The sequence below is a fragment of the Saccopteryx bilineata genome, chromosome 5 (assembly GCF_036850765.1).
Source record: "Saccopteryx bilineata isolate mSacBil1 chromosome 5, mSacBil1_pri_phased_curated, whole genome shotgun sequence".
Classification (NCBI taxonomy): domain Eukaryota; kingdom Metazoa; phylum Chordata; class Mammalia; order Chiroptera; family Emballonuridae; genus Saccopteryx; species Saccopteryx bilineata.
Window position 1 is genome coordinate 17940510 of NC_089494.1, and position 26207 is coordinate 17966716.

The 26207-nt window shown below is 56.5% G+C and overlaps 2 protein-coding genes and 1 long non-coding RNA gene across 4 annotated transcripts; 2 read left to right on the top strand and 1 right to left on the bottom strand.

Moving 5' to 3' along the window:
• Positions 1–1850: 1850 nt before the first annotated feature.
• Positions 1851–6179, bottom strand: LOC136337483 (uncharacterized). Its single transcript, XR_010731837.1, has 3 exons — positions 6148–6179; positions 4126–4228; positions 1851–2058 (listed from the first exon to the last, which is right to left on the bottom strand). It is a non-coding gene; the product is annotated as an uncharacterized lncRNA (long non-coding RNA).
• Positions 6180–6368: 189 nt separating this feature from the next.
• On the top strand, positions 6369–9910 carry CRYBA2 (crystallin beta A2). 2 transcript variants are annotated; one of them, XM_066279769.1, is made up of 5 exons: positions 6369–6514; positions 6711–6875; positions 7635–7776; positions 9111–9253; positions 9708–9910. In XM_066279769.1, the coding sequence occupies exons 2-5, from the start codon at positions 6715–6717 to the stop codon at positions 9853–9855; spliced, it is 594 nt and encodes a 197-aa protein (XP_066135866.1). In that variant the 5' UTR covers positions 6369–6514; positions 6711–6714; the 3' UTR covers positions 9856–9910. The 2 variants fall into 2 exon arrangements, with proteins under 2 accessions (XP_066135866.1, XP_066135865.1); XM_066279768.1 differs by lacking the exons at positions 6369–6514; positions 6711–6875 and adding an exon at positions 6882–7082.
• A 5061-nt stretch (positions 9911–14971) lies between these two features.
• On the top strand, positions 14972–19632 carry FEV (FEV transcription factor, ETS family member). Its single transcript, XM_066280823.1, has 3 exons — positions 14972–15047; positions 15791–15865; positions 18537–19632. Exons 1-3 carry the CDS (start codon positions 14996–14998, stop codon positions 19070–19072), a joined length of 663 nt encoding a protein of 220 aa, XP_066136920.1. The 5' UTR covers positions 14972–14995; the 3' UTR covers positions 19073–19632.
• The last annotated feature ends 6575 nt before the right edge of the window (positions 19633–26207 follow it).

Here is a 26207-nt window from a genome sequence, read left to right on the forward strand (position 1 = left end):
ACACACACACACACACACACACACACACACACACAGCAGTCCTTGTGGAGGAAGGTGTTGAGAAAATGAGGCCACCAGAGGACTGGGGTCTGCCTTTGTGACAGCCTCAGAGGGCTACTGCCTCTTTCCCCCAGAGCCTAATTTCCCTGGACCCCACCCCCCACCCCCCAGCCATCCCCAAGACCTATATTTCCTGGCCCTGGCCAGGGATCTGGCCTCTCTTCCGAGTCCCTCCTCCCTTGCCTAGCCAGGGGCGGAGTCTCCAGGCGCCAGGCAGACCTGCAGGTGCAGGGCTGGGTGAGGGGGGTGCTCAGCAGCTGGTGTTCGAGGTGGCCCCCTCCCCCCTCGGCTGTCCAGCTCCCAGCCAGAGCCTGCTTCCTGTCATCCCCGGCAGCACCCTGCGTGGGGGAGGGAGAGGGAGCGGAGGATGCAGAAAAGGGACTGTGCTTCCAGTGCAGGTGGGACTAGGAAGCAGCCAGTTGGAGATGGAATTGGGAAGAAGGATGACAGAAGGGCCAAGAACATAACCAGGGCAGGCAAAGGGTGCAGCCCCGAGGGGCGTGAGGACCACAGGGAAAATTTTAAGGCCCAGAGATGCTGCAGAGTCCCCCCTCCCCACCCCACACACAGTGAAAACAAAAGCTAGTGGTAGACCTGAAACACAGGCAGAGACCACCTGAGAGAAGCCAGAGAGAAGGGACAGAGGCAGTGAGATAACCAGAAATGTACACTTCAGAAAGATGGACGGGTTTAAAGACGGAGGGTCAGAGGTCAGGTAGCCAGCGGTGGACGGCTTAGTGTATGTATGTAGAAGGAGGAAGCAATGTGGAAACAGCCTCCACCCCACCCCACGTTGGGACAGGAAATTGCCTCCTACAGAGGGGACAGAGTTGGCTTCTATGTGGGCTGCAAATGGGGCCACCAGGAGGTGGGAGGGACACCCTTCTCTTGGGAGACCAATCTCCGTTAAGAAGCAGGAGGAGAGGCAAGGCTCTGGCCACCAGGGGACACTGAGTCTATCTCTCCCCCTTTCTCTCTTGGCCACAGCTGGACAGACAGACAACTATGGCAGCTGCCCTGCCTCCACTGTCCACCTGTTGATTCTGCCCAGTGTTGAAACTTCTGGGTGTGGAGGCTGCCCAGGCCTCCTCCATATTGGCGTGGGGGACCCTGGGCATGCTGGCATGGGGGTTCATACCCAGGTGCTAATCCCCACCCAGCCAAGGCAGAACCAGCGGCTCACTGACCTTCTTGGAGATTAGTCCCCATGGCGACAGCAGTCAACTCAGCCCCCTCACTTTGGCTAGGCTTGGGGGGTGGGGAGGCTGACTGGGGAGGAGAGTGAACTTTCCTGAGGCGTCACAGGATCGCAGAAGGCAGGGCTGGGAGGCCCCTGCAGGATCAGCAGTTAGCTTAGTTTACAGGCACAAAACCGAGGCCCCAAGCAAGGGAGTGACCTGCCCAAGACCACAAAGAGAGCCAGAAAAAGTGTGGGGACCAGAAGTCAGATCTCCAGTTTCACTCCCAAGCATTCTTTCCAGGAGAGCGGAGGCCAGAGCAGGAACAAAGGATTGGGATCCTCTCCTCTGACCTTCCTGTCCCAGCAGAGTGGCTGGAATGAGGTGAGGTGGGAAGGCTCCTCAGCCTGAGAGCTAGGCTGGTTCCCACAGGAAGTGTGGGAAAGCCAGTGCAGATCCCGAGTTCTGCTTGCTGGGCTGACTTCTCTCCCCAGCCCCCCCCCAGCCCCCCCAGCCCCAGGGCTGGACGGAACCACACTGCAAAGCCAGTCGTAACCACCGCCACAGCAGTAACATCTAACATTTATTGGTTGTGTACAGCAGGCTGTGTTTTACATGCATTTAAATCACAACAGTTTTTAAGACCATTATTCCCATTTTACAGCAGGGAAAAACTGAAAACTAGAGTACAAATTCATCCAACTTGAAGCAGTGGAGCTTGGATACGAACCCAGGCAGCAGCTTGACTCCAGAGCCCAGTCTGCAGTGTCTGTCTGATGGTGGACGGGTGCCTGAGACAATCTTCTCCGGAAGATTTTGTCTAGAGATGGTGGAGTGGGATGTGTACATGTGAAAGTGCATACCCATGTGACTCCAGTACCCAGAACAGTGCCTGACATTTAGTACATCTTATTAAATATTCAAGCAACAAGTGAACAAATGTCCGCCCTGGCAGTGTGTGTGATTCTGAAGTGTCTATTAAACTGTAGGAGACAGTTCACAAGTGAGGCATGTGGGACCCACCCGTTGCCTGTACTGTGTGAACATGGGTATGTGTGTGCCCTTTCCCTGTCGCCCCGTGCCTGCCCTGTGGCTTTGTGTCTGGATGAGGGGGTGGTGGCCACGGCTGCCTCTCATCTCTCTGGATGGTGGCCAGCTCTCTGTCCCTACTGAGGGGCTCTGTTTATAGCGGGATAAGACAATGGGTCTTATCCAATGTGTAGGTGGGGCTCCCACCCCCGCAGGACCCACCTCTTTGGGGCCCAGCTATTGGACCCTGCCTAGGCTAAGCTGGTCTGCTGTTATCTCTGTCTCCCAGGAGACCAGACCTCACAGCCCCAGGGAAAGTGCTCATCTGCCCATTCCTGGCTCCAGACCCGGGGTGGGGGCAGGGAGAGGAGGAGCAGGGCTGCAAAGGAAGGGCTGGTGCTGTTACCAGAGTGCGAGAGGGCACCGTTCACAGAATTTGCATCTTCGGTCACCAGAGCCCTGGTTGATTTCCCAGTGAAATGAAGGGTAAAGGGTGGGAGCAGGCTGGCTTCAGAGCATTTGGGCCACCAGGCACCTATCAGCTGCCCAATGGTACTGAGAAGTCAGGTCTCTCGTGGGACGGGACTCTGTATAAGGGAGACGTCACTTCTCTGTGGATTCTCGGGGCCTTTACCTGGGACGGAGGCCTGGGCCAGAGCTCAGGATTGGGTCTGAGGGTCTCTTTGTTGGATCTAACCACATGCGTCCGTACGGATGGGGGTCTGTGGGATCTTAGGGTGTCTTATGAGATGGGCGTTTGGGTAGAACCATGGGAGGAGGAGTGGCCCTAAGGATTTCTCTGTGGAATGTATGAGATGGAAAACTAGGTGGAGTGGGGGTGGGTTCACTGAGTCTGATGAGATCCCTGTGAGCTCCTGAGGTTGCTTGGAGGTATAGATTTGGGAATAGTTTTTTGTTCGTTTTCGTCTACCTAACTCCCACCCTCCACGCCTGAAGGCCAAGGCTGTGGATGTGGAAGAGGTAGAGGTGTGTGTGCTCAGCTGGCAAACAAAGCCACCTGCACATCCATCCTTCAGGAAGCTCTGAGCACCACTGATCTGGGAAAACAAACAGGACCAGCTGCTGGGGGGGTGGAGGGGGGCAAGGGGGGGTTTGGTGGCCGGAAGCTGGGGGACTGGAGCTGGACCAGCCTGGTGGAAAAAGGAAGCCGGGGGGGGGGGTCCATAGTACAGGAAAGGGACAAAAGCCCAAGTCCCATTTGGGCACACCAGGCAGGGCCCCCTGACAGCTCTTTCCTCGCCTCTTCCCCTTAGTTATTCATTCTTTCCTTTTTCTGGTGACTGTGAGGCCCAGAGCCAGGGAGAGGTCTGGGGGGATGGGGTGGCCCTGACAGAAGTGCCCAGAGGTCTTCTGGGCAACGGGCTCTTGGCAGTGTTGGTGGGTGTGCAGACTGCTAGAAGTAAAAGCCATGGAAGGTAGGGTGGGGCAGTGGAATCTACACAGCATGTCCCTGACAGGGAGCGAGGGTACAGGGGTAGAGAGACTGGCTGGTGCCACACAGCGTGTAGTGCAGGCCAAGATCAGAATTCAAAACAAGAAGAGGAGGAGCAGTGGCCCTGCTCACATACAGGAGACTCCTAACGCCTTTGACACACACACACACACACACACACACACACACACACACACACCCCTTTGCAGAATACAGTCCTCCAACCCAAACCTGGACTGGAAACAGCCTTCCCAGTTGAAGCCCTGAGCCCCAGTTCCTGTAAACGCAGCGTCCAGTCTGACAGACACCCCCCAGCCTCAGATCGAACACGGGCACTCGCGTCACGGACCAACGCAGACACACAGCCTGACGCACTCACCACCCGCTCCCGCCGCCCCTCCCAACCTGAGCCTCTCGCCATATGCCTCTTCCACCCCTCCGGCGGCCTCAGCTTTCCACCCAGAACGGCCCGCCGGCGTCTCCTGGTGGCCGAATCCAGAATTGTATGCTAGAGATAAGGGAGGAAGGCAGAAGGGAGGGAAGGAGAGATTTGGGTTCACCGCCTCCCACCGCAGCCGTAGCCCCAGTTTAGGAAACCAAGACCAAGGGCCAGGACACAGAGTCCAGGATCAGTCCTTGTTTCTCTCGATAGTTTGCATTTTCCCCCTATGGTTTTGGGGAAATTGGGGAAATTATGGCCTGTTTGTTTCTCTCTGAATCTCGTCTTAGGTAGGGAGTCAGGGGACTGGGCGTGGTTCCCAGCCCTCTCCAGTTGAACCTGGCTGTGATTGTCCCTGCTCTGACTTCAGTCCTCCTAACTTGGACTTGACTTCCCAGGCTCTTAGTCTAGGGTATTCTCCTTTACACACATTGTGATCCTCAAGAGCCATTCTTCACCAGTGAAAACTGGAGCCTGGCTGCCCCAGCACCTATTCTTGGAATCTCAGAACATCAGGGCGGGGAAAGTTGGTAGATTGGGCAAAGCCTTACTCCTGCACTCTCACTGTAGTATTTCCTCTACACCCCTTCCTCCCCCCCTGGACATTTGATCCAACCCGACCACATTGTTCACTCACTATTCAAGTTTTACTGAACGCACTGTGCTAAGGTTTGAAGATAACAACACCTTAATCATAATGATAATGATGATGACAACACAACCCGCTTAAATGGAGCTTACTGCTTGTATAAAAGGAGACACTCAGCACACCCATAAACAAAAGACGAAAAAGACAGACGCAGCTGCGTCTGGCCTGTGAGCCTTTAGTTACAGGACGTCAGGTGGCAAGAGCAGTGGCTTTGGACTCAAAAGGTCTAACTTCTCATCTTGCCCTGACACTGACTAGCTATGGACAAGGCCTCCTCGAGCCTCAGTGTCCACAGCTGTACACCCAAACCTCCCTCCCTGGACTGCTGTTGAGTCTATGAGGAAAGCTGTTGTCTCACAGGAACAAAGAATACTAGGTCCCTTCTCACTCACTTCCCCCCCCACCCACACACACACTTCTGCTGGAATATCTCCTCCATTAAGGAAAACGCACAATTTTCCCAGAAGCCTTAGTGTCTCATTGACAGTTGCGTGATTAGAAAATTCTGCTGCAATTTGGGAGGAAATGTCTTCCCTGGAGCCTCCTTTGGGACCCCAAACCTCTCCCCCCTCCTTTTCCTCTCCACCTCTCCGGGCCCTTCCCCCACCACACATAGCAAGGGCCCAGGAGTGCTGCGAGCCTTTTAATTACAGGACAGTGGGTGGCAAAGCAGAAGCCCGGGTTCGCGTCTCAGCTGGGACACCTCCTCCGCCACCTTCCACGAACCTAAGCCGCGGCTGCTTCTGTGAAATTCAGGATAATGGCAGCGCCTATGCGCCTACCTCACGGGTTCGGGATGAGAATTGGCTAAGAGAACGCACTTTAGTAAAGGCTCTGAACAGCGCGCCTGGCCTGAACTGAGCTCTTAGGAGTCAGCTGCTAGCCCCCGGCAGACGTCGGCACCCGAGCCCCCGGTCCCGGGAGCTCAGTCCGCAGCTGGCAGCCTCGCGCTTCCGGCCGCGCTAAGCCTGAAACGTTCTTCCCAACTACTCGGGCGAGCCACTCCTTCGTTACTATTACTCCTCGGAGCTTAGTGAATCCGCGCCCACCCCTGCGCGGTTCAAGTTTCCTGCGCTAAGCGCCGTCTAGCGCCCCTCTCCGCCACTCAGCTCAGAACAACGCCCGGAAGGCAAGGCCGGGTCTGGGGACTCCGGTTTGGGAGGACAGGGGCTGCGGAAGGCTGGTCTCCCAGGGAAGAGAAGGCTCGGGGTGTGCGCCTGTCTCCTTCCGCCCTGGCCAAAAGAGAGGCCTCAACCTAGAACCCAAGAAGAGGTGGAGTTCAGACTTGGGGAAATCCTGCCGCGCCTGGGCGAGTTCGGAATGCGGGGGCCCCTGGTACCTCTGTCCCCGAGGGCCTGGGCCTGGGCCTGGGCCAGGAAGGGCGCGTTCTGCTCCGAGGTCGGTGCGCCTGGCTCTGGCCCCCCAGAAAGAAAAGGCCGAGTCAGCCGTGGCTGCAGCAGGCGCGGGACTTGTGCCTCAGCGCTTTCTATTGTCATCCCCGAGGGCAGGGGCCAGCCGGGCGGCTGCTGGAACGGCCTCGGCTCCCCGGGGACTCCAGAGCTGACCGCAGCCTGCCCGCTGACTCAGCTCTCCCCACCCGAGGGGGAGAGCGTTCCGGGAGGGGGGCGAGGCCGGGTATAAAGCCCTGCGCATCCAGCCGGCGCGCAGCCTCTCCATTGTCGGTCACTACGGCGCCCACCCAGCCGGTGAATACTGGGGCTGGGGCTGGGTCTTTTCAGGGTGGGGGAGGGGAAGATGAGGGAGAGCCACTAGCAACCCGCGTCTAAGCCAGCCTCGGTCCGATCCCTGGGTCCTGCACCCCCACCCCGGCTTGGGCGGGCCTGGGCCTGAGCCGGGGAGGGTGTTCTAGAGACTCTGAGCGCTTGGTCCTTCTTGCGGCAGCGGCATGAGCAGCGCCCCCGCGCCGGGCCCGGCGCCCGCCTGCCTCACACTCTGGGATGAGGAGGACTTCCAAGGTCGCCGCTGCCGCCTGCTGAGTGACTGCGCGAACATCTGCGAGCGCGGAGGCCTGCGCAGGGTGCGCTCCGTCAAGGTGGAAAACGGCGCGTGAGTGACCGCCCGGATGCTTGTGCGGGGTTGGGAACTCCGGGCTCCCTTAGCCCAAGCTCCGGGCCTGGGACTTCGTCTCTCCTTCCTCCAGTCCCCGGTCTGTAAACTCTGCCCGATAGAGACCCACCAACACAGGAAACCCCTTGGCTTCTCCAAAATCTCCAGCCGCCGCAAGACAAATCATAAGAAAGAATGTATCCTCGCGTGAGCTCAAAGAATAAAGGCGCAAAGCGACCCTTTGCGCAGAGGGGGAGGGAGAGCTTTAACCCTGAAGGGGTTTCCAGTGTAATTCCCTCTCCAAAGTTTTTCTCTGTACAAAGTTAGATGGCTCTGCACTTTCTTTAACACAAGAAGCCAGTTCTCTTCCTCCGGGTCCACCTTGGTCTCTTGGAGCCGGGGGCCCTCAGGAGAGCTGATTGTTGTTATCACGTGCTGCTACCGCAGGTTGCGGTGGGGGTTGGGGGGGGTTCCCACGCCTACTTTTAAGGCATCTAAATTTTTTATGTAGAAGGGCTTGGTTGGCTGATCTTCGCAAATTGGAAAATTCTGTCCACCCTAACAGTACTGACCTGGAAGTCTGGACCCCTCAAACCCTGGTTAGCAACCTGTTTAGGGGTTTTGGTCTCTAGAAGGGCTGTTTTGCCACCAGTGGGTGTGTCCGGGAAAGTGCTTTCTCGGTCTTTTCAATCACAACAAGCAAGGGGAAGGGGAAAGAAGTAGTGTGCTGGGGCAGATGTTTCCCTTCTATTTCCCCAGTTGGGTGGCCTACGAGTACCCCGATTTCCAGGGACAACAGTTCATTCTGGAGAAGGGCGACTATCCTCGCTGGAGCGCCTGGAGCGGCAGTGGCGGCCACCACAGCGACCAGCTTCTTTCCTTCCGGCCGGTGCTCTGCGCAGTGAGCACAGCCCTCCCCTCATTTTCTGCCTCCTAGCTCCTAGCGCCAGGTCCTGGTCCCTCCGCGGCGTCACTCACTGTATGGGGGTGTGTAAACACAACTCCTAGCTGGGTGGTAGGGGCCTTACTTTTAACCGGAGGGCTCTCTCTAACTTTGGATTGTGGACCTCAGCCCGGCACCAGAGATCAGCACCGCGGACAGCGCAGAGACCTTGCGGGTCTTCCGCACGCACGGGGTTTCTCTTGTCGCATTGTGCAAGAGTGAGCGAGCGCCTCAGTCATCACACAGCCCTGGGAAGTCTAAATGGCTGCCATTAGCCTCATACACTGGTGTGAAAATGGGGTTCAGAGGGGCAAAGTGACTCGCTCCAGAGTCACTAGGGTCAACATGAAGATGAGACTAGAATGCAATCCAGGGATCAAAGCTGAGAAGGGCCAGTCTATGGTGTGTGTGTGTGGGGGGGGAGGAAGGTTGGTAAGAAATCAAATACACCAGTGTTTTTTAACTGCCTGTCCATGGATCGATGGCGGTTCATGAAAAAGTTAACCACCCTCATGTTGTATGAAGATTACAGGCCCAATGATTATAGACTCTACAATCTTCATACAGCATCAGAGTGGTTACCTCTTCTGTGGACTGGCACAAAATTTTGGTTTTCAATTTCAGTTGAAAACCACTGAAATACACTAAAGGGGAGTATTTCACTTCCCATTTGTGCTGATTTAGGTCCCATGCTGGTGAGGCCTGGGGCGAGGAGGTGGGGGCAGAGAGCAGGTGTTGACTCAGCCAAACTTCTCCATTCCAGGAGACCAAGGAGCCCTTCAGCAGGAAGGACCTGGGACTGTGGCAGCCCAGACCCAACCAACACTAATGCTCTGGCCTATTTGTTTTGACTCTGCCACCAAACACCCCTTAGTTGGGCCTTGTCCTGTGAGAGGCTGCCCAGGGTTCTGAGCAGGGAATTGGGTAATCAGTAATGCCTTAAAGACACTATCTTGGTTAATACACCAAATTTCTCTCAAGACCTCTGATTTTCCTCTTGAAAAACAAGTTGATGTCACATGATGCTTTCTAGCCCTGACCTGAAAAGATCTCTAGGACACCCCCCCAGTCTCACCACCTCAACCCAAAGCCACAGAAGGGGCCAGACTGGGAATCTCCAGGCACCCTAGCTCCCCAGACTGCTAGGAAGCCAGTGGAGTAAACACTAGAGTGTTTGTGGAACCCAGGTGTCTGCACAACCCGCGTTGGGTAGCAAGTGAGGAGAGGGGGGCTGAGACTGTGTCCGTTAACATCTCTTTGGAGGGTTTAACCCCTACCTTCCTGTCCCTCAGAACCACAGTGACAGCCGTGTGACACTGTTTGAGGGGGACAACTTCCAGGGCTGCAAGTTTGAGCTCAGTGATGACTACCCGTCCCTGCCATCCATGGGTTGGGCCAGCAAGGATGTGGGTTCCCTGAAAGTCAGCTCTGGAGCGTGAGTGCTGGGGCTGGGACAAGGGAAATGAGAGGCACAGGAGAGGATTGGGGAAAGGTGACGGGCGTGCTAAAAGACAGAGGAAGAGGGGGTTGTGACCGGAGGACAGAAGGAAGTGATGTGGTGGGAGACTTGGAGACAAGGGGAAGGGAGTGAAGGGTGGAAGCAGTCTGGGAGGGAGGAGGCAGGTCATAGGAGAACAGGAGTCGGGGTGAGTGGAAGGGATTGGAAACTTGGCTGGAGGCAGTGGAGGGTGGGAGTAAGAGACAAGGTGAGGAAGGTGATAGGAAGATGTAAGCAGTGAGCAGGGCAGGGAAAGATGTACGTAGGAAAAACTGAAGCAATGGTTTTGAAGCTGGGGGTTAGGAACTGCAAAAGGAGTACTACTGATGGAGGACATCTGTGGGGGCGATGGCAGAGCCTAATTACCACCCTTGCCCCCTCACTGGTCTAGGTGGGTGGCCTACCAGTACCCAGGCTACCGGGGGTACCAGTATGTACTGGAGCGGGACCGGCATGGTGGGGAGTTCCGAACCTACAGTGAATTCGGCACACAGGCCCACACTGGGCAGCTGCAGTCCATTCGAAGAGTCCAGCAATAAGGTCCATGACCTGAGCACCTTCCCTGACGATCCTCAATAAAGCCTTCTGAACCTGCCTGCCCTTCTTGTTTCTTCTTCTTCTTCTTCTTCTTTTTTTTGGTGTTTTGCTTTGTGATCTCCATCCTCATCGTTCTGAGTGTCTTTCTCAGCCAATCTGAGCCTCCTTTCAGGCTACAGTTTATGGAGCATAAACTGGCTTAGGATGTGTGCAGCTAGACTCTGATGGGGCTGGGCTGGTAAGAACCTTGGGCATCCTGTTAACTGCAACCAGTCCCACACTGCTTCTTGGTAATGGCCCATCAGCGTGGGCCAGGGGTAATGTGGCCAGCTGGCACTGGCGCTCTCCTCTGGTTGGGATGCACACCGCCCCACAGCGGGGCTCAAAGATGAATTGCCACCTGCTCTTATTCCCTGCTCCACACCCACACCCCCAGCTCGGCAAGGTCAAGCAGGGCAGGCCCTCCTCCACTCTGCAGGAGCTCTGTGGAGTTCCTTTTAGCCCCATTTCCAGTCTTTTTTTTTTTCTTTAAGGTTTTTTATTGATAGATTTTAGAGAGAGGAGAGAGGGGGGGTAGGGGAGGAGTGGGAAGCATCAACTCATAGTTGCTTCCCCTATGTGCCTCGCCCAGGCAAGCCCAGAGTTTCAAAGGGCAACCTCAGCATTCCAGGTCAATGCTTTATCCACTGCGTCACCACAGGTCAGGCAGTTTTTCAGTTTTGATTGGTACCCTGGCTCCCTCTTCGGCTAGGGAAGCCTGCACCCCCTTCCCAGCTTTACGGAGTCTCTGCCTTATAGAAGAGCAAGGGTGGGAGAAGAGGAATTAGTGGGAGTTTCTACTGTTTACCAGGGCCTTCTAAAGGTGAGACTCCCTCTCTCTGAACAGAGCCTCCAGGGCCTTTGTCTGAATAATAAAGATCCTTCACATGGTTTGAGCTCCAGTATTTACAAAGCATCTTCATACTCCTCCTTTCTACGGTACCAAACAACCTCCTCTTCACTCTTCCTCTTCTACACTTTTCAAAGAACGGGTGAACTGAAGAGGCACTCCCTTAGCAACTGACCCAGTGAGCCTGGATTCTGGGGCAGATGGCAGAAGCCCACAGACTCGGTGGAGCTGAGTGTGGTAACAGCCACCAGAACCCCTGTCATCAATGTAGCTTCCTCCCAGTTTCCTCTTTTGCCCAGTTAATAATATCCTCAGTCTTACATAGGCAGGGCTTCCAAGGTGCTGGGGATTCCTTTATCCTATTCCTCAGAGATGCTTGTGTTTTCAAGTTCCTAGTGGACCTATCAATGTGGAGGAGTGGCCCAGATCATCACCCCAGTGCAGAGGAGGCAGGGCAGTGTTGGGGAATGGTCAGACTTGAACCCGCAGTCCCCAGGGGCCCAGCTGTGCATAGTCAGGCACCTGCTCCCTTGGGAAAAGCCATGAACTGGCCAGAACACCAGAAGTCAGACCCAATCACACAGCACCCCTGCATCTCAATTCCCTCTCCTGTAAACTGGGGCTACTGATCCATGCCTGGTCTGTGTGACAGGGATGTTGTGTAGATTCAGTGAGAACCCCCTGAAGATGCTTGTGGTTATGAAAAAGCACTGGGGCAGTCACTAGTCAACTCCTTCCCTGTCTCCCCTCATGGACCCCAGGGCTCGGTCCGGAAAACAAGGGACAGAGCCCTAGGTGGGGTCTAGAGTCCATGCCCCCTATTGCAGTTGATTCTCCTGACACATTCAATGCTTAATCCATTTCACCAAGGGAGCCACTGGAGCTCCTCTGAGAGGAAGAGGCCTCAGGGGTCACCCACATAATTGGTGACTTGAACAAGGGCTCCTGACCCCAAATCCAGGCTAAGTGTAGGCTGACCTGAGCAGTGGCTCAAAGTCTCAGGCCTCAGCAAAGCCCCAGAACTTTATGAGTTCCAAAGGACCTTGGGGTTCCTGCCTGGTCACAGGCTCCTTGGAGCCTGTCTTCTCGGAGGGATGGTAACAACAACAGCAGAATGTGTAGAGCCTTGTCTGAGCAGTCAGCATGTGTTATATAAGCCTTATAATTCTGTATGGTGGGTACTGGAACCCCCATTTTACAGAGGAAGAGACTAAGACAGAGAGGTTCTGTAACTCTTCTGAAAGCTCACACAACTAGGAATTGGGGTCCCGGAGCTGAACCCAGGCGACTGGCCTCAGAGCCCAGCAGCCCATCTCCTCGTTCCCTGTCTCGGGGTCATACAGAGGGCAAGGGGAGACCTGGTCTCTGCCATCAGTTGAACCGCCCTCCTTCTAGGAGGGTCTGTGGCTGCTGGAAAGAGCCAGCAAGAAGGCTTCAGGAACTGGAAGCGTGACCCTGAACAGGGCACTGCCTGTCTCTAGGTGTCAGCGTCCTCACCTGTACAGTCAGGGAGTCGGGAGAGCTAATATTTGCAGCAACCTTTATTTTCCCAGACCCAGAGGTCCGATTCTGCTCCCCACACTGGCAACTGAGGAGTGGGGGGCTCACAGAGGCCAGGCCTGAGAGTTTCCACCTTCCCATTCCAGGCAGGCTGATGGTCTGCAGAATGCTGTGGGGCCTACACCCTACCTGGGATTTGCTCATTGGCCACACCCAGCCAAAGGCCAAAGGGGATGGAGAGCGCCGTTCCTTACTGGCGCAGCCAATAGCCAGGTGGGGTTGGAGGACAACTCTCACTGCCACCCCAGGCCCACTCCCACCCCACCCACTCACCCCTTTAACATCTAAGTCCTCATAGGCAGGAGCTTAGAGTCTGAGACAGTGACCTTCACCAGTTCAGCGATGGGCTGTCTGGATAGACCCCTCACTCTGAGAGCTCTCCTTTCTGCCTCAGCCTTCTTAATGAAAGAGCATTAAATGCTGACCTTGGTGCCTCCCAGTTCTCCTAGCTCTGACCTCCTACTCCTTGTTTCCTGTCTGGGAACTGATAAGACAGCAGGGAGGAGAAGTATTGTAACCTCAGCTCTGCCTTCAAAACCCTCCCATCCTATGAAGCCCTGAGTTTGGTCAGCAAGGAGCATACCAACCTCCCATTTTTGCTCCCACCAAATTCCGCAAGCCCCCATCCTTCTCCCTTTAGGATCCTCTGGGGTCTTGGGATCCCCCATTTTCCCTTAGTCTCTGCCTCGTCCACTCTTCCATGGTTCCTTTGGACCTTTACAACTTCCACCGGTAAGGACAAACACTCCAGCAGTTGTAGCAAGAACCCACCAAGTTAGATTTCTAGCCATTCTCAGTCAGGCACCCCGGGACCAGGGACCCTGCAGAAAACCTGCCCACTCTGATCCACGTGCCCTGCAGTCCCAGGCATCCTCACCTTCTGGGCTCAAGCAGTGGGAGGAAAAGGCCTCAAGAGTACCAATTCGGACAGTAGTCACCGGGTACTGCATGGCTGCAGGTGGGCTTCCGGCTCGGAGCCCGTTCCCAGCCAGCATCCCTCCCTAGCAGCCCCTTCGGAATCAGGAAGCCTCACAGATACCCGGAGACCTCAAGCCACCTGGGAACCACATCAGCTTTGCTAATACACGACCAGCATCTTTGTCCCCCTTTCAGGGTGGATCTCAGCCTCTACTTCCTCTGGGTAGGGTCCTTATACAGTATCCAACCCTGCTACTCGCTCTGCTCCCGTTAGCAAGGTGCCAGTTCCAGCTTGATTCAGAGGTAAGCAGACGGCAGTAGGTGTGAGGGCGGACAGCGGCTGGGACGGCAGAGGATGGGGAGGCTGGGAGAGCGATAGTGTGGCGGAAGTGGAAGGGGGATCCTAAGCTTACTGTATGCCACAGATTAGTGGGGAACAAAGGAGTGAGAAAAGGAGGAGAGAGATAGGATGGAGAGAGAGAGAGAGAGAGAGAGAGAGAGAGAAAGAGAGAGAGAGAGAGAGAGGAGGCAGGAGGGGAGATGGAAGTAAGAGAGACTAAATGGAAGGAGAGCCCTAGCCAGGTAGCTCGTTGGTTAGAGCATCCTCTGATATGATAAAGTTGCAGATAACAAATCGATGTTTTTCTCTCTCTTTTCTCTCTCTAAAATCAATCAACAATGTTGTTTTTAGTAAAAAGGAGGGATGTAGAAAGGGGGATGAGGGGCAACCAGCTAGAAGTTGTGGGGGAGATGTCCCAGCGCCGCCGAGGCCTGCGAGCTCTGGAAAGGCCAGACTCGGGCGAGAGCCGGAGACAGACCGGGAAGGAGGCAGGCCTCCAGGGCAGAGCGGAGTGGGAGAGGGGCGGAGGGAGAAGGCCCGGGGACGGGGCGCGGAGATAAAGGGAGCCCGGCTGCCCGGCTGCCGGCCGGCGCGCAGCGACAGGAGAGAGGGAGGCAAGCGGAAATTTAAAAGTGAAGATGCAGATAACGCAGCCTGGAGACGGGAACCGGGTGGGGGTGGGGGTGGGGCGCGTGGGGCGGGGAGGGGGTGGGGAGGGGGAGACGGGAACCGGGTGGGGGCGGGGAGGGGGGCGCGTGGGGCGGAGGGGGGAGACGGGAACCGGGTGGGGGTGGGGAGGGGGGCGCGTGGGGCGGGGAGGGGGAGACGGGAACCGGGTGGGGGTGAGGAGGGGGGCGCGTGGGGCGGGGAGGGGGCGGGAGTGGTCGAGACGAAGAAGCTGCGGCCCTGGGGGTCTGAGGTGGGGCTGGGTACTCCGCCCCGCCGCTGTTTGCTGAGAGTCGGGGAGGCGGAAAAGAAACGCGCTCCCGACCTCCGTCAGCGCTCGAGGCCCCGGCCCATCCCCCGCGCGTCTCCCGGCTGCGGGGCGCGGGGGGCTGCCAGGCGCGCAGGGCTGCGGCGCCGCTTGTTGGAGACTTTATTGCGATGGGGCGATAAGAGGGGCGGGGGCGGGGTCCGAGGGGCCGAGGCGACAGCGCTTTAATTAAAACGGAAATTGCGGCCCCTGCCCGCGCGGGGGGCCGAGGGTTCCAAGCTGCCTGGTGGCTGGCAGCGTCTCTCCAGGACCCCTCGTCCCCCGCCACGCCCGGCCAGACCCCTCCCGCCGGGCCTTGCTGGACTTGGCTCTGTCTTCATCTCCCAGTTACCCGCGGTCGCCTCGGGCGGGGATCGGTACCCCGGAGCGCAAAGCCCGACGCGTCCCCCCTCTTTCACCCCCCACCCCCACCCACCGCCCACCGCCCAGCCTCTGGCGGCGATGAGACAGAGCGGCGCCTCCCAGCCCCTGCTGCTCAACATGTACCTGCCAGGTACCAGGGCCCAGCCGGGGCCGGCGGCACCGGGGCCCGGGGCTGAAGTCTGGTCTGGGGCGTGGGAAGGGGACGGCTGGGTCCAGGGGAAAGGGGCGCGGCCCAGGGACTCAGACTGCCGGAGGACTGAACAATCTAAGGCACTGAGGACGTTAAAGGCAGATGGAGAGTTTTGGGGCTCTCGTGTCAGATCTAGAAGACCCGAAGTGAGCAGATAGGGAGGCTGGGAGGCCGAGGTCGCCAGCTCAGGGGCTGAAAGAGCCTGAAGGGGAACAGGGTCTCCGGTGGGGTGGGGACCTCGGGGCGTGTTCAGTGTTGGGGGGGGGGGTACGCCGGGCGTCGCCCCGCACCCTCGCGGCTCCTCACCTCGGTGCTCCTGGCGCTCCCGCCGGCCCAGCCTTCCAGGCGCCCTCCTCTCCTCTCCTCTCCTCTCCTCTCCGATGGGCTCCGTGCGCTCCGGCTCGGCTGGCGCAGCCCCGGCTCGGCTTTATAAGGCTCCCGCCCGCGGGTTCGGAAAGCGGATTTCCTTTTTCCTGGACGCGTTTCCTGACTTGGGCGTTATGGAGGGTCTCTGCGCGGCGCGCGCCGGAGCCAGGCTTCGGGAGGAGGAGCCGGGCAACTCGCGCCCCCAGCCTCGCGCAGGGAACCGAGGCACCCCTTCTAGAGCCTTGGCCCCGGGGCCCTTGGGTCAAACCCGCAACCTTCGTCTGCGTCTGCCTGACTGTTTTCTTCTGCCGCCACAGATCCCGTCGGAGACGGTCTCTTCAAGGAAGGGAAGAGCCCGGGGTGGGGGCCGCTGAGCCCTGCGGTACAAAAAGGTGAGCTGGCTGCGGGCTGGGAGGGTGAGGGCGAGCACAGTGGATGGGGGCCGGCACCCACCCGAGAAAGACAGGCGCTACCACTACCAGAACAGGGTGGAAGCGATGTGCCCTGCGGGGCCCTGGACAGCGGAGGGTCCAGGCGTCATTGTGGAAAGGACGGGGAGGCATTCACTTGGCCTTGGGCTCCTGCATCTTCCGAGTGACAGCGCCGGACTTGCAGGCCAGGACGGAGGCAGAGGCTCCTGGCCCCGGCTCACTCTTTTGAGGACAGTACTGAGGTGCTTGGCGTCCTTTCCCTGCTAGCAGCAAGAGCGCCAGGCCCCAGGCACCTCTGGGACGCATTTACTGCCTCGCCACTGCACCAGGGCCAGCACCTACCTGCTGAACTGACCTGCAGCGGCCAGGCTTTCCCTGCCAATCCGCTGGGTCACTGCAGCTGATTCCTAGGCTCGAAGCCAGCTCTCCACCACTGGCTAGATTACCTTCGCTTTGCTTTGTTGGTGGTGGGGCCTGACTAGCTTTCCAGGCAAAGCCTCCCTACAGCCCCTCACTCAGCCAGTACCCTAAATCTCACGGTTACAGTCATCATAAAAACAGGGTTGGCAACAGCTTTACCTAGAAGAAAACACGACTCCCAACAGGAACGCGTTTCCAAGCCTCTGATGTCATTCTGCATCTATTCCAGCTGCACATTTCTACCCAAATCTTCCTTTCTTCTGACCCTAAAACTCAGCGCTCCCTACCTGGAGCCAGGCAGCTCCTGCTGGGCTACTGGGGAGGATTGGGGTTGAAAATGTGGAGGGTGGCATCTGGGCTGTGAGCGAGTCATTGTGAAGGGAAGAGAGGCTCCCCCGGCTCGGTTTGAAACAATAATTGAACAACTTTGAGGAAAATCCATTTTATTCTTAAAGGGAGGGGGCGGTTGTACCAAGATTTTAATCTGCTTGTCTGGTTGAGCCCCTAAGACAGAGGAGTGAGTCCCGGGGCACCCCGCTCCTCATCACACGAATACCCAGGGAAAACCCTGCCGCTTCCAGCAACCCCAGAACCAGAAGGCAGCAAAGCCTGGAGATGGGCCGAATGTGGGAGAAGGCAGGGAGCTGAAGGTGGGACCACAGCGGCGTCGTGGTCTCAGCCCCTCTCCTCAGAGCCGTGCACCCCCTGGGAAGTATGGCAGCTTTGCAGGCCCAGGTTCCCGCCTGTTCCGAAAAAGAGGCCGAAACGAGCGCCCGCGCAGCGTTCTGCGCACCAGGCCTTGGCGAGGTTGGGGAGCCTTCAGAGGCTGCTCCTCCTCTCAGGTGGAGGAGGCCCCGAGCCCTCTTCCTAGCTGACGTGCCACCGCAAGGGAGCCTGCCACCACCTCTTCCCCGCCTCAGGCTGTCTGCCCTTCCCCACTCCAACTGTGTGCCCCTAGGGGCTGGGCCTCGTCCAGTGGCCGGGGGTGGTCCTGCCGCCCCTGCCTCTGCTCCCTGGGTCTCCAGGTGTGGTCCAGTGGCCGGGATGGTCCTGCCGCCCCTGCCTCTTCTCCCTGGGTCTCCAGGTGTGGTCCAGTGGCCGGGGGTGGTCCTGCCGCCCCTGCCTCTGCTCCCTGGATCTCCAGGTGTGGTCCAGTGGCGGGGGGTGGTCCTGCCGCCCCTGCCTCTGCTCCCTGGATCTCCAGGTGTGGTCCAGTGGCCGGGGGTGGTCCTGCCGCCCCTGCCTCTGCTCCCTGGATCTCCAGGTGTGGTCCAGTGGCCGGGGGTGGTCCTGCCGCCCCTGCCTCTGCTCCCTGGATCTCCAGGTGTGGTCCAGTGGCCGGGGGTGGTCCTGCCGCCCCTGCCTCTGCTCCCTGGATCTCCAGGTGTGGTCCAGTGGCCGGGGGTGGTCCTGCCGCCCCTGCCTCTTCTCCCTGGATCTCCAGGTGTGGTCCAGTGGCCGGGGGTGGTCCTGCCGCCCCTGCCTCTGCTCCCTGGATCTCCAGGTGTGGTCCAGTGGCCGGGATGGTCCTGCCGCCCCCTGCCTCTGCTCCCTGGGTCTCCAGGTGTGGTCCAGTGGCCGGGGATGGTCCTGCCGCCCCTGCCTCTGCTCCCTGGATCTCCAGGTGTGGTCCAGTGGCCGGGGGTGGTCCTGCCGCCCCTGCCTCTGCTCCCTGGGTCTCCAGGTGTGGTCCAGTGGCCGGGGATGGTCCTGCCGCCCCTGCCTCTTCTCCCTGGATCTCCAGGTGTGGTCCAGCTGGGACGTGGCGTCCAAACACCTGTGAAGGCTGCCATCTACGGTTGTGCAGGCTCTGACCTAAATTAGGACTCAGGGCCCAGCTGGCCGTGAGCTGACATCTCATCTTTGCTCACCTCAGAGAGCCAGGGTCTTGCTGTGCCACTGCCCTCCTGAGGAGGAGGCGACGCTTCGCCTTCTGGTCCCAATTCTCACAAAGCCACGCGCCCGCGGGACTGTGTCCTCCTGCTGGAAGAAAGCCTTGTTTTCACTGTGGAAAAGCGCAGTGATGACGAGGACACCTTTGCTGACCAGCCTCTCCCTGGCCGGCCGCTCCGCTGCGCCCGTCTGCCCAGCCGGGCGGGCCCTCTCCCCTCCGTACCCCGGGTCCCCCGGGCTCGGCCGCCCTCCCGCCTCCCCCCGTCCCCACGCCCGGTCCCCCCGCCCCGCCCGCGGCTGACCGCTCTCCTCCCCGCAGGCAGCGGGCAGATCCAGCTGTGGCAGTTTCTGCTGGAGCTGCTGGCGGACCGCGCCAACGCCGGCTGCATCGCGTGGGAGGGCGGCCACGGCGAGTTCAAGCTCACGGACCCGGACGAGGTGGCGCGGCGCTGGGGCGAGCGCAAGAGCAAGCCCAACATGAACTACGACAAGCTGAGCCGCGCGCTGCGCTACTACTACGACAAGAACATCATGAGCAAGGTGCACGGCAAGCGCTACGCCTACCGCTTCGACTTCCAGGGCCTGGCGCAGGCGTGCCAGCCGCCGCCGCCGCACGCGCAGGACGGCCCGCTCTACAAGCTGCCGGCCGGCCTGGCGCCGCTGCCCTTCCCGGGCCTCTCCAAACTCAACCTCATGGCCGCCTCCGCCGGCGTCGCGCCCGCCGGCTTCTCCTACTGGCCGGGCCCGGGCGCGGCCGCCACCGCCGCGCTCTACCCCGGCCCCGGCTTGCAGCCCCCGCCCGGGCCCTTCGGCGCCGTGGCCGCCGCCTCGCACCTGGGGGGCCACTATCATTAGACGGGGCGGCCGGGCGCGCGGCCTCCAGGCGCCCAGGGCCTCGCTCAGTCCCACCCGCGCCCCGGGAGGAGCCCTGCGCCTCCCCGCCGTTCCTTTGACGTCAGACTCGACTCCATTCGCCGCACGCAGTCCCGGGGAGGAGAGCTGAAGTCTCGTCGATGTCCCTTCAGCCGCGGACCTGAGCCCCTAGAGGAGGGTGACTGCGTCCCCCACGTCCTCTACCTTCCACCTTCTTCTAGCCCGCAGGTCCCTAGGGGGCTGTGGGGCTCGCCCTGTCTTTCCCCCCCTCCACCTGCACTGAGGCCTGGCTCCTGGAAGCTCCATTCTGACCCTTCTCCTTCGAGTTCCAAATACTTTCTCTCTTTTTATTCTCTTCTTCACGGAGCTGCCGGTTCCAGCGCGGTGGCGGCCTCTCGCAGTCACCTTCCGGGCCCCTCGGCGGGCTTGGCGGGGGCCACTGCCCCACGGCTCACGCGGTGGCTTCCCGGGCCCCCTCCTTCCGCCACTGCTCTCTGGCGGGAGGACCCGCTGTTTCTCTTCCCTTCCAGAACCATTAAAGCTCCCCAGCTCCCCGCGCCTCCTCTCTCAGTTCTTTGCTGCACCAGAGCCGTTTTCCAGGAAGGACAGAAGTGAGCTGCCCGGCGGAGGCCTGAGCAGAAAGGCCCGCCAGGGAGGAGCCGGAGAGGATGAGGGCGAAGGAGGCTGGGGGGTCGCTCCTGGGGGGCACGGGGGGCCCCGCGGGCGGCGCGCACGCGGGGGGGGGGCAGCCACGAGGGAAACGTCCTGCTGCGCCCTCCCCTCCCTCTCCCCTCCGGCCCCTCCAGTCCGCCTCACACCTGCCTTCCCGCCCCCTCTCTATCCTACTGCAGCCCCATCTCGTCCTGACGCGCAGGGGCATCCGCCTTGTCCCGTCGCACGCGTCCCTCCACGGGGACCCTCCCCTCGTGCCAGCCCCTATCCCGCCTTGTTTCATCTTCACGCAATCTCAGCCTTTCCTCAGGCACGCCATTGCACCCCCTGCTAGCCCTCACTCGGACTTGCTCTCTCACCCTCTCTCGCGGGCCGCCCCCCGCTCGCCCATCTCCAGCGCTCTCTCTGGATCTACATCCACCTCCTTTTCGGAAGGAGGGAACCCTGTCTCCCTCGCCTGCCGCTCCCAGCCTGGGCCTGAGACGGCCGCCGCCTTCTCGCGGGTGGCGCGCGCCCTCTGCTGGTCGCAGGAGGGTAAGCCCGGGCCAGGCTTTGCCTCTAAGCCTGTGAAGGCTTTGCACCGGTCGTGTTGGGACCTCAGGTGTCTTCCCGGACCGAAGGCTGGAAGACCCCGACGCTTTCAGGTTACCCTCAGCCTTCAGAGAGGAGGGCGGAAAGAGGGCACGCCAGCCGTGCATCTCAGGCCCGGCCTCAGGGAGTCCGGGAAGTGGGTCATTATTCTGGCTCTGCCCTTTTCCTCACCTTGTAGAAGCCCTTCTGAATGGGGTACCCAAGGGGACCACGGCTCTTATGCTCTCTCTGAGCATTTTACAAAACCTATTGGCAGGAAAACTGCCTTAAACACTTCCCCAAAGATGGAAACAACGAGGGGCGGGTACCTGAAGTGAGAGCTGGGACCTGGAGCTGCCCAACTAAGCAATCCCGCTGCTCCCCCTTCCCCTGGGTCCTGGGGTTTCTTCCCCAGGAACACATTTCCTCCGGGACAAAGGTTCCTCGCTGGTTGCTGGGGAAATGCCTGGGCTTCCACAAGGCAGTCAAGGAGACTCCCCTGTCCCTTGTGGGAAGGAAGGAGAAAAGCAGTTGGAAGTCTGGACAGTTAGTGCAACAAGAGCCCAAATGCCCCTTCCCAAAGAGTCCTGATGAAAGCATCTAGGTCCGCCTATATAAAAAGAGTCTCAATTTATTTTCACTTTATTTATCTGGTTCTCCAAATCACACATTCTCATCATAGTAAATTTAGAAAATACCCACCTAAGGCTCCCATTAAATATGAGTTGGACGAAGCATGTAATGAAGCATGGGGAGAAGTCACTTACAGTCCCATTACCCGGAGGCTACTATTCATAACTCTTTGTCACAACCCCCTGCTTATTCTCTATGCCATTTAGAATTTAATGATATCCTGCTCTAGTCACCTAACATCTGGTGTAATCTTGTTCCACATCATTGGGCCCTATAGACCTCATGGGGTGGAAGACCTCTAGGGAGCACATGAGCCAGGGGAGGGGTCCTTAGTGACTTGAAGAGAGAGGTAAACAGGCTCTTTGCAGGGGGGGCAGAAGCTGGCAGGGAGAAGAAACGCACTGGGTTAGAACCAGGTTCCAGAAAGGTGGGGGCTGCAAAGAGTCATGGGTTGAATGTAACAAAGTGAACTTTCCTGGTAAGGAGTGTGAGGCCTTGCCCTTAGATCACAAAAGACATGACAGCAGGTTGGAGTGTGAGGCATGGCAAGGGCAGGGCTCAGCAGAGCCTGTGTGGAAATATGTGGTGACTTTGTCGACATATGAAATGGGAGCCTGGAAGGTGAATGCAGGAAAGTCCCTATGATCTGAGGATGCATTGATGGAGCTATGGCACCTCGGATGAAGGAAATGATCCCTTGCTCTAATGATGGTGCCTCCAGCATGTTTTACATGATGTTAGATAACACTTTCAGTTGAAGACCAAATGGAGAACATACAGAGGAGAGGACCCAGGAAGTGGAGAGGAAGAGTGTTGGAGAACCAGCAATGGGAGATGTAGCTGGAAAATCAAAGTGGGGAGAGGGGCACAGAGTTGTTTTTACTCATTCAAAGAGCTATTCTGTGGCAGAGAACCAGAGTGCATATGACTAAAGACAGTGGGACACGTGGTAGGAAGCTATAGTAAGAGAGATACGGCAACTTGATCTAATAAAGAAGCTTCTTTCATGGACCATGTCAGATGAGGAATGATCTGTCACCAGTGTGCTCAGTGGACCCTTCTTTGGGACACTGTCAGGGGAGGTGATCTCCAACTCTGAGACTCTTGAAGTCCTGCAAATGAGTCAATAAAGGAGGGATTTCAGGCACCACTGGGCAGCTGGGGGAAGTGTTGTTAGCTTAGGGGGTCTCCTTTCCTGTGAAGTCACATCCTTAACTCTCATGCTGCCCCTCTGTTCTTTCTTCCACACTGAGTTAGTTTAGGAAGCTAAGATATAGGACTGGGAACCAGAAGACCTAAGTTCCTGGTCCCAGCTTGGTGACTAACTTGCTATATGACCTTCAGATAATCACATCTCTGGGATTCCATTTACGGTGGTATTAGGATGACTCTACTCCACTCAAGTCCTGAAGAAGCCACACTTCTCACACCCAGCTTCCTGATGCTCCAGGCCAGTCCTCACTGACCCCTCACTCCTTGGTTCTTGGTTTTCCAAGGTGTTGATTCCATCATTGTTTCCCTCTCCCAATCCAGGGTCCAGTCCCTCTTCCATTCCTCGGAGTTCTGAGACTTTTCTCTATCTTCTCATTCATGTCCTTCGTGGAACGATGCTGTCCGCTGCCATAGGTTGTCACTACAGAATTTACAAAATACTTTCACACCCATCGTTTTATTAATCCCCTCCGAGGTCAAGGAGAAGGACAGGCAAGGATTGCTTTATGCACTTGGAGAATAAGTAAACCAAGGTCCAAAATGTTAAGAAACTTGGCCAAAGTCCCAGGGCTTGTTCTAACACTTATGTCTTCTGGTTCCTCTCCCAAGACTTTTGCCAGTGCTTCGAATGGTTTCTCCATAGTCCTTCAGGGCTTTTGGTCACCTTGCTTGTAGAATCACACACTCCCAATCCTCAGGATTGCATAGACCCACATCTCCTCCCATAACGCAGGCTCCCTGCAACCAGCTCCAGTTGCCTTTCTGTGCAGATGAAATCAAAAGCCCAATTAGTAACCCTGGCTGGGTGGCTCAGGGTATAGAGCGTTGTCCCGGCATGACCAGGTTGCAGGTTTAATCACATACAAGAAGTAACCAATGAGTGCACAACTAAATGGAACAACTAATTGAAATGAGTTGATGCTTCTCTCTGTCCCTTCCCTTCCCTCCCTCAAATCAATGGGAAAAAATTTTAAGCCCAACTAGAATACAGTATGGGGACACCCACTTCCCCACACTGTTTGACACCTGCACAGTCACAGAGTAATGATGCCACCTAGGGCACTGAAGCTTGTATAACACTTCCATACAAGCTCATGTGACCATAGACAGCACGATGCTGCTGTGAGGTGCTTTTCTCAGGGCTTTCTGCTTCTCTGGCCTTTATCTCTACTTCAATGTGTCTTTAAAATGCACTTAACTTCTGCTCGTTTCCCAACCTGTTTATAATGCATATCAAGTAGAGCTGCTGCTGATAACAATGTGCTCTACCATTTATTGAACCTGACGGTGCCAGGCTCTGCCTCTGTTTCCATGTGGCATCTCCTTTACCTGGCCACAACCTTGACAGGTAGGGTTGGTTACCTCCATTTTCAGATGAAGAAACTGACTCTCGGAGAGGTTAAGTAACTTGCCCAACCTGCCGCTCCAGAGCTCTAGTCCTCACCATCACACCATATCCCCTCCTTCTGGGCCTTCTCGTCTTCCTCATGTAAACACAACCTGCTGCTTGGCTATTTCAGGTGTACTTTGTCTAACTGTCTAATCATAGCAGAAATGGTTGATTATAATGGATGAACTGATGGCTTGTTTTCTGAGTGTCCTTAGTAGGGCCCTCAACAGATAAAGAACAAAGAAGACTCTTTTCTTGTCCCTTTGTTTTTTGCAAACCTCTACTTTCTTAACTGTATTTCTATAAGCTTGGCTGTGTTAGATCACTGTACTCTGGGGTCTGCATGTACCTTCACTTTGGTGCCAGTTGTTTGGTCAGCGGGACTTACCCCTGACTCTCTTCCATCCTGAGACGGTAGGTCTCGTGTCTGGAGGAAAGTGGCCCAGTGTTCCATTGCCTGTGACTTTTTCTGGTCATTCTTTTCCACTGGATCCTGTTTGCTATTTCCCTCTTTCCTTTCTTTGTAAACAAAAGGCAACACAGTAAGGGCTCTGGGTATGGCCATCTTGGGTTTTAGTGCTGGCTCTGTCACTTACTAGTTGTGACCTCAAGTTACTTATTTATGTCACATCTGTAAAATGAATATGATAATAACAGAATCTACCTCATGGGTTTGAAAGATTAAATGATTGTGTTAGTGCCTTTGTTTTTCTATTATTAGACAAACAAACAAAATCCCAAACAAAGCAAGCACCTTCCTCTTCCCCACCAGACCCGTTCAGATGTTCACCGCGTGCCCTGGGAAGGGAATATATGTCTATGTTTCCTAGCCAATCCAGACCTTGTCCTGGGCCCGCCTGGTGAGCCTCTCCAAGAACTGCCTTTTCACTGATTATGGGGCCACAACCACCATGGCACAGGTCAGCCTCCTGGACTCAGAACACCCTCCATTTCTTTATGAAGTAACAAGAGAGTGTACTGAATTTAGAATTACAGGATTTCAGCTAGTTACCAGCTGTGTGAGTTTGGGAATATATCCATATTGTTCGGGGACTTAGTTTTCTCCTAAAAACTGGGGAGAGCAGTAATGCTTACATCCCATGGTTATTGTGTGGGTTAAATAATAATAATATTAGCGCCTGACCAGGCGGTGGTGCAGTGGATAGAGCATTGGACTGGGATGCAGAGGACCCAGGTTCGAGACCCCGAGGTCGCCAGATTGAGCGTGGGCTCATCTGGTTTGAGCAAAAAGCCCACCAGCTTGAACCCAAGGTTGCTGGCTCCAGCAAGGGGTTACTCGGTCTGCTGAAGGCCCACAGTCAATCAATGAACAACTAAGGTGTCGCAACGCGCAATGAAAAACTAATGATTGATGCTTCTCATCTCTCTCCGTTTCTGTCTGTCCCTGTCTATCCCTCTCTCTCTCTCTGAAAAAAAAAATATTAGCAATAACACTTCACATATGTCTCACACTTAATAATACCCAAATAATATCCTAATAATATTTCTCTCCTTGTGGTCAACACAGCTAGCTCTCCCCTTGGGTTGTGTGCTCCTCATTTCATGCAGTAGAGTTGCCACGAAGACGTGATTGTCCACACCGAGTTCAATTTCCAGGCCCTCCTCCTTTTTTATAAGTGGAATATTAATGGAAATGATCATATGTGTTTCTCTCAAGCCAAAGCATTTAGAAGTGGATGTGCCTTCCTCATATTCTCTTATTTCCATTTTGCAACCTGTTCTTAAGATTAGTAGTCCCTAAGAGATGGCAGAGCCACAATATAGACGGATCCTGGTCCCTAGAACATTGTATGGAAAGAAGTCACCTGTCAACATGCATTGGACTATGACATGAAATTTGGAGGTTTTCTTGTTATTAGCAATTAGCATTGCAATAACTAACTTCCAAATCGCATTTAATCTTTACAATAATTCTCTGAAATAGAAGTGAGTTCTCTTAACCAGTAAGGAGGGAAAAGGGCTTTTGTAGTAATAACAATAAGGGCTAATACTTACTGAACACACATGTGCCAGGCACAATGGTAAAGAACTTTATATTCATTTCATCCTTACCACCCTCTGGAGTTGGTTCTGATATTATTCCCATCCTATGTATCATCTCTCATGGAGGAATAAGCAGATTCTGAGATTCTGAGACCCAGGAAGTGGTAGGACTATCTGCCCATAGCCCAGCCTAACCCAGGACAGGTCCCCAATTCCAACACTCACCGTGGGTTACAGACAAATAACAGAGCAAGAAATGCATTTGAGAAGTCCTGTGGCCAACTGTGGCCCTTGCATTCCAAATGGCATGACAGAGCAGAAGGAGCCCTGATGGACAGGAATTCAAGCCCAGCCTCCGCCTACTCCCTGTGAGAACCTGAGGCTACTACTCTCTCTGAGGCTCAGTGGCTTCATCTGTGCAGAGGAGATGCTGACTAAACCCACCCTGTTTGGTTTGGTTTGCTGCAAGGCCGCAGCAGGTGCCTAAAGAACCCGGCATGAAATGCTGCTCCATAATTGTCATTCAGCCCAGCATCGACCAGCCCAGAACAGACACTGTGAGCACAGACCAGCTCTCAGTCTCACCTTCCAACTCTGCACCCCAATTCTCCTTCCCTGAGTCAGAGAGCTCCTTGA

Coding starts and splice junctions, on each gene's coding strand:
- CRYBA2 (XM_066279768.1), top strand. CDS start 6,892: ATGCTTGTGCGGGGTTGGGAACTCCGGGCTCCCTTAGCCCAAGCTCCG. Junction 7,083..7,634: donor AAGAAAGAATGTATCCTCGC/GTGAGCTCAAAG, acceptor CTATTTCCCCAG/TTGGGTGGCCTACGAGTACC. Junction 9,254..9,707: donor CTGAAAGTCAGCTCTGGAGC/GTGAGTGCTGGG, acceptor TCACTGGTCTAG/GTGGGTGGCCTACCAGTACC.
- FEV (XM_066280823.1), top strand. CDS start 14,996: ATGAGACAGAGCGGCGCCTCCCAGCCCCTGCTGCTCAACATGTACCTG. Junction 15,048..15,790: donor GCTCAACATGTACCTGCCAG/GTACCAGGGCCC, acceptor CTGCCGCCACAG/ATCCCGTCGGAGACGGTCTC. Junction 15,866..18,536: donor GAGCCCTGCGGTACAAAAAG/GTGAGCTGGCTG, acceptor TCCTCCCCGCAG/GCAGCGGGCAGATCCAGCTG.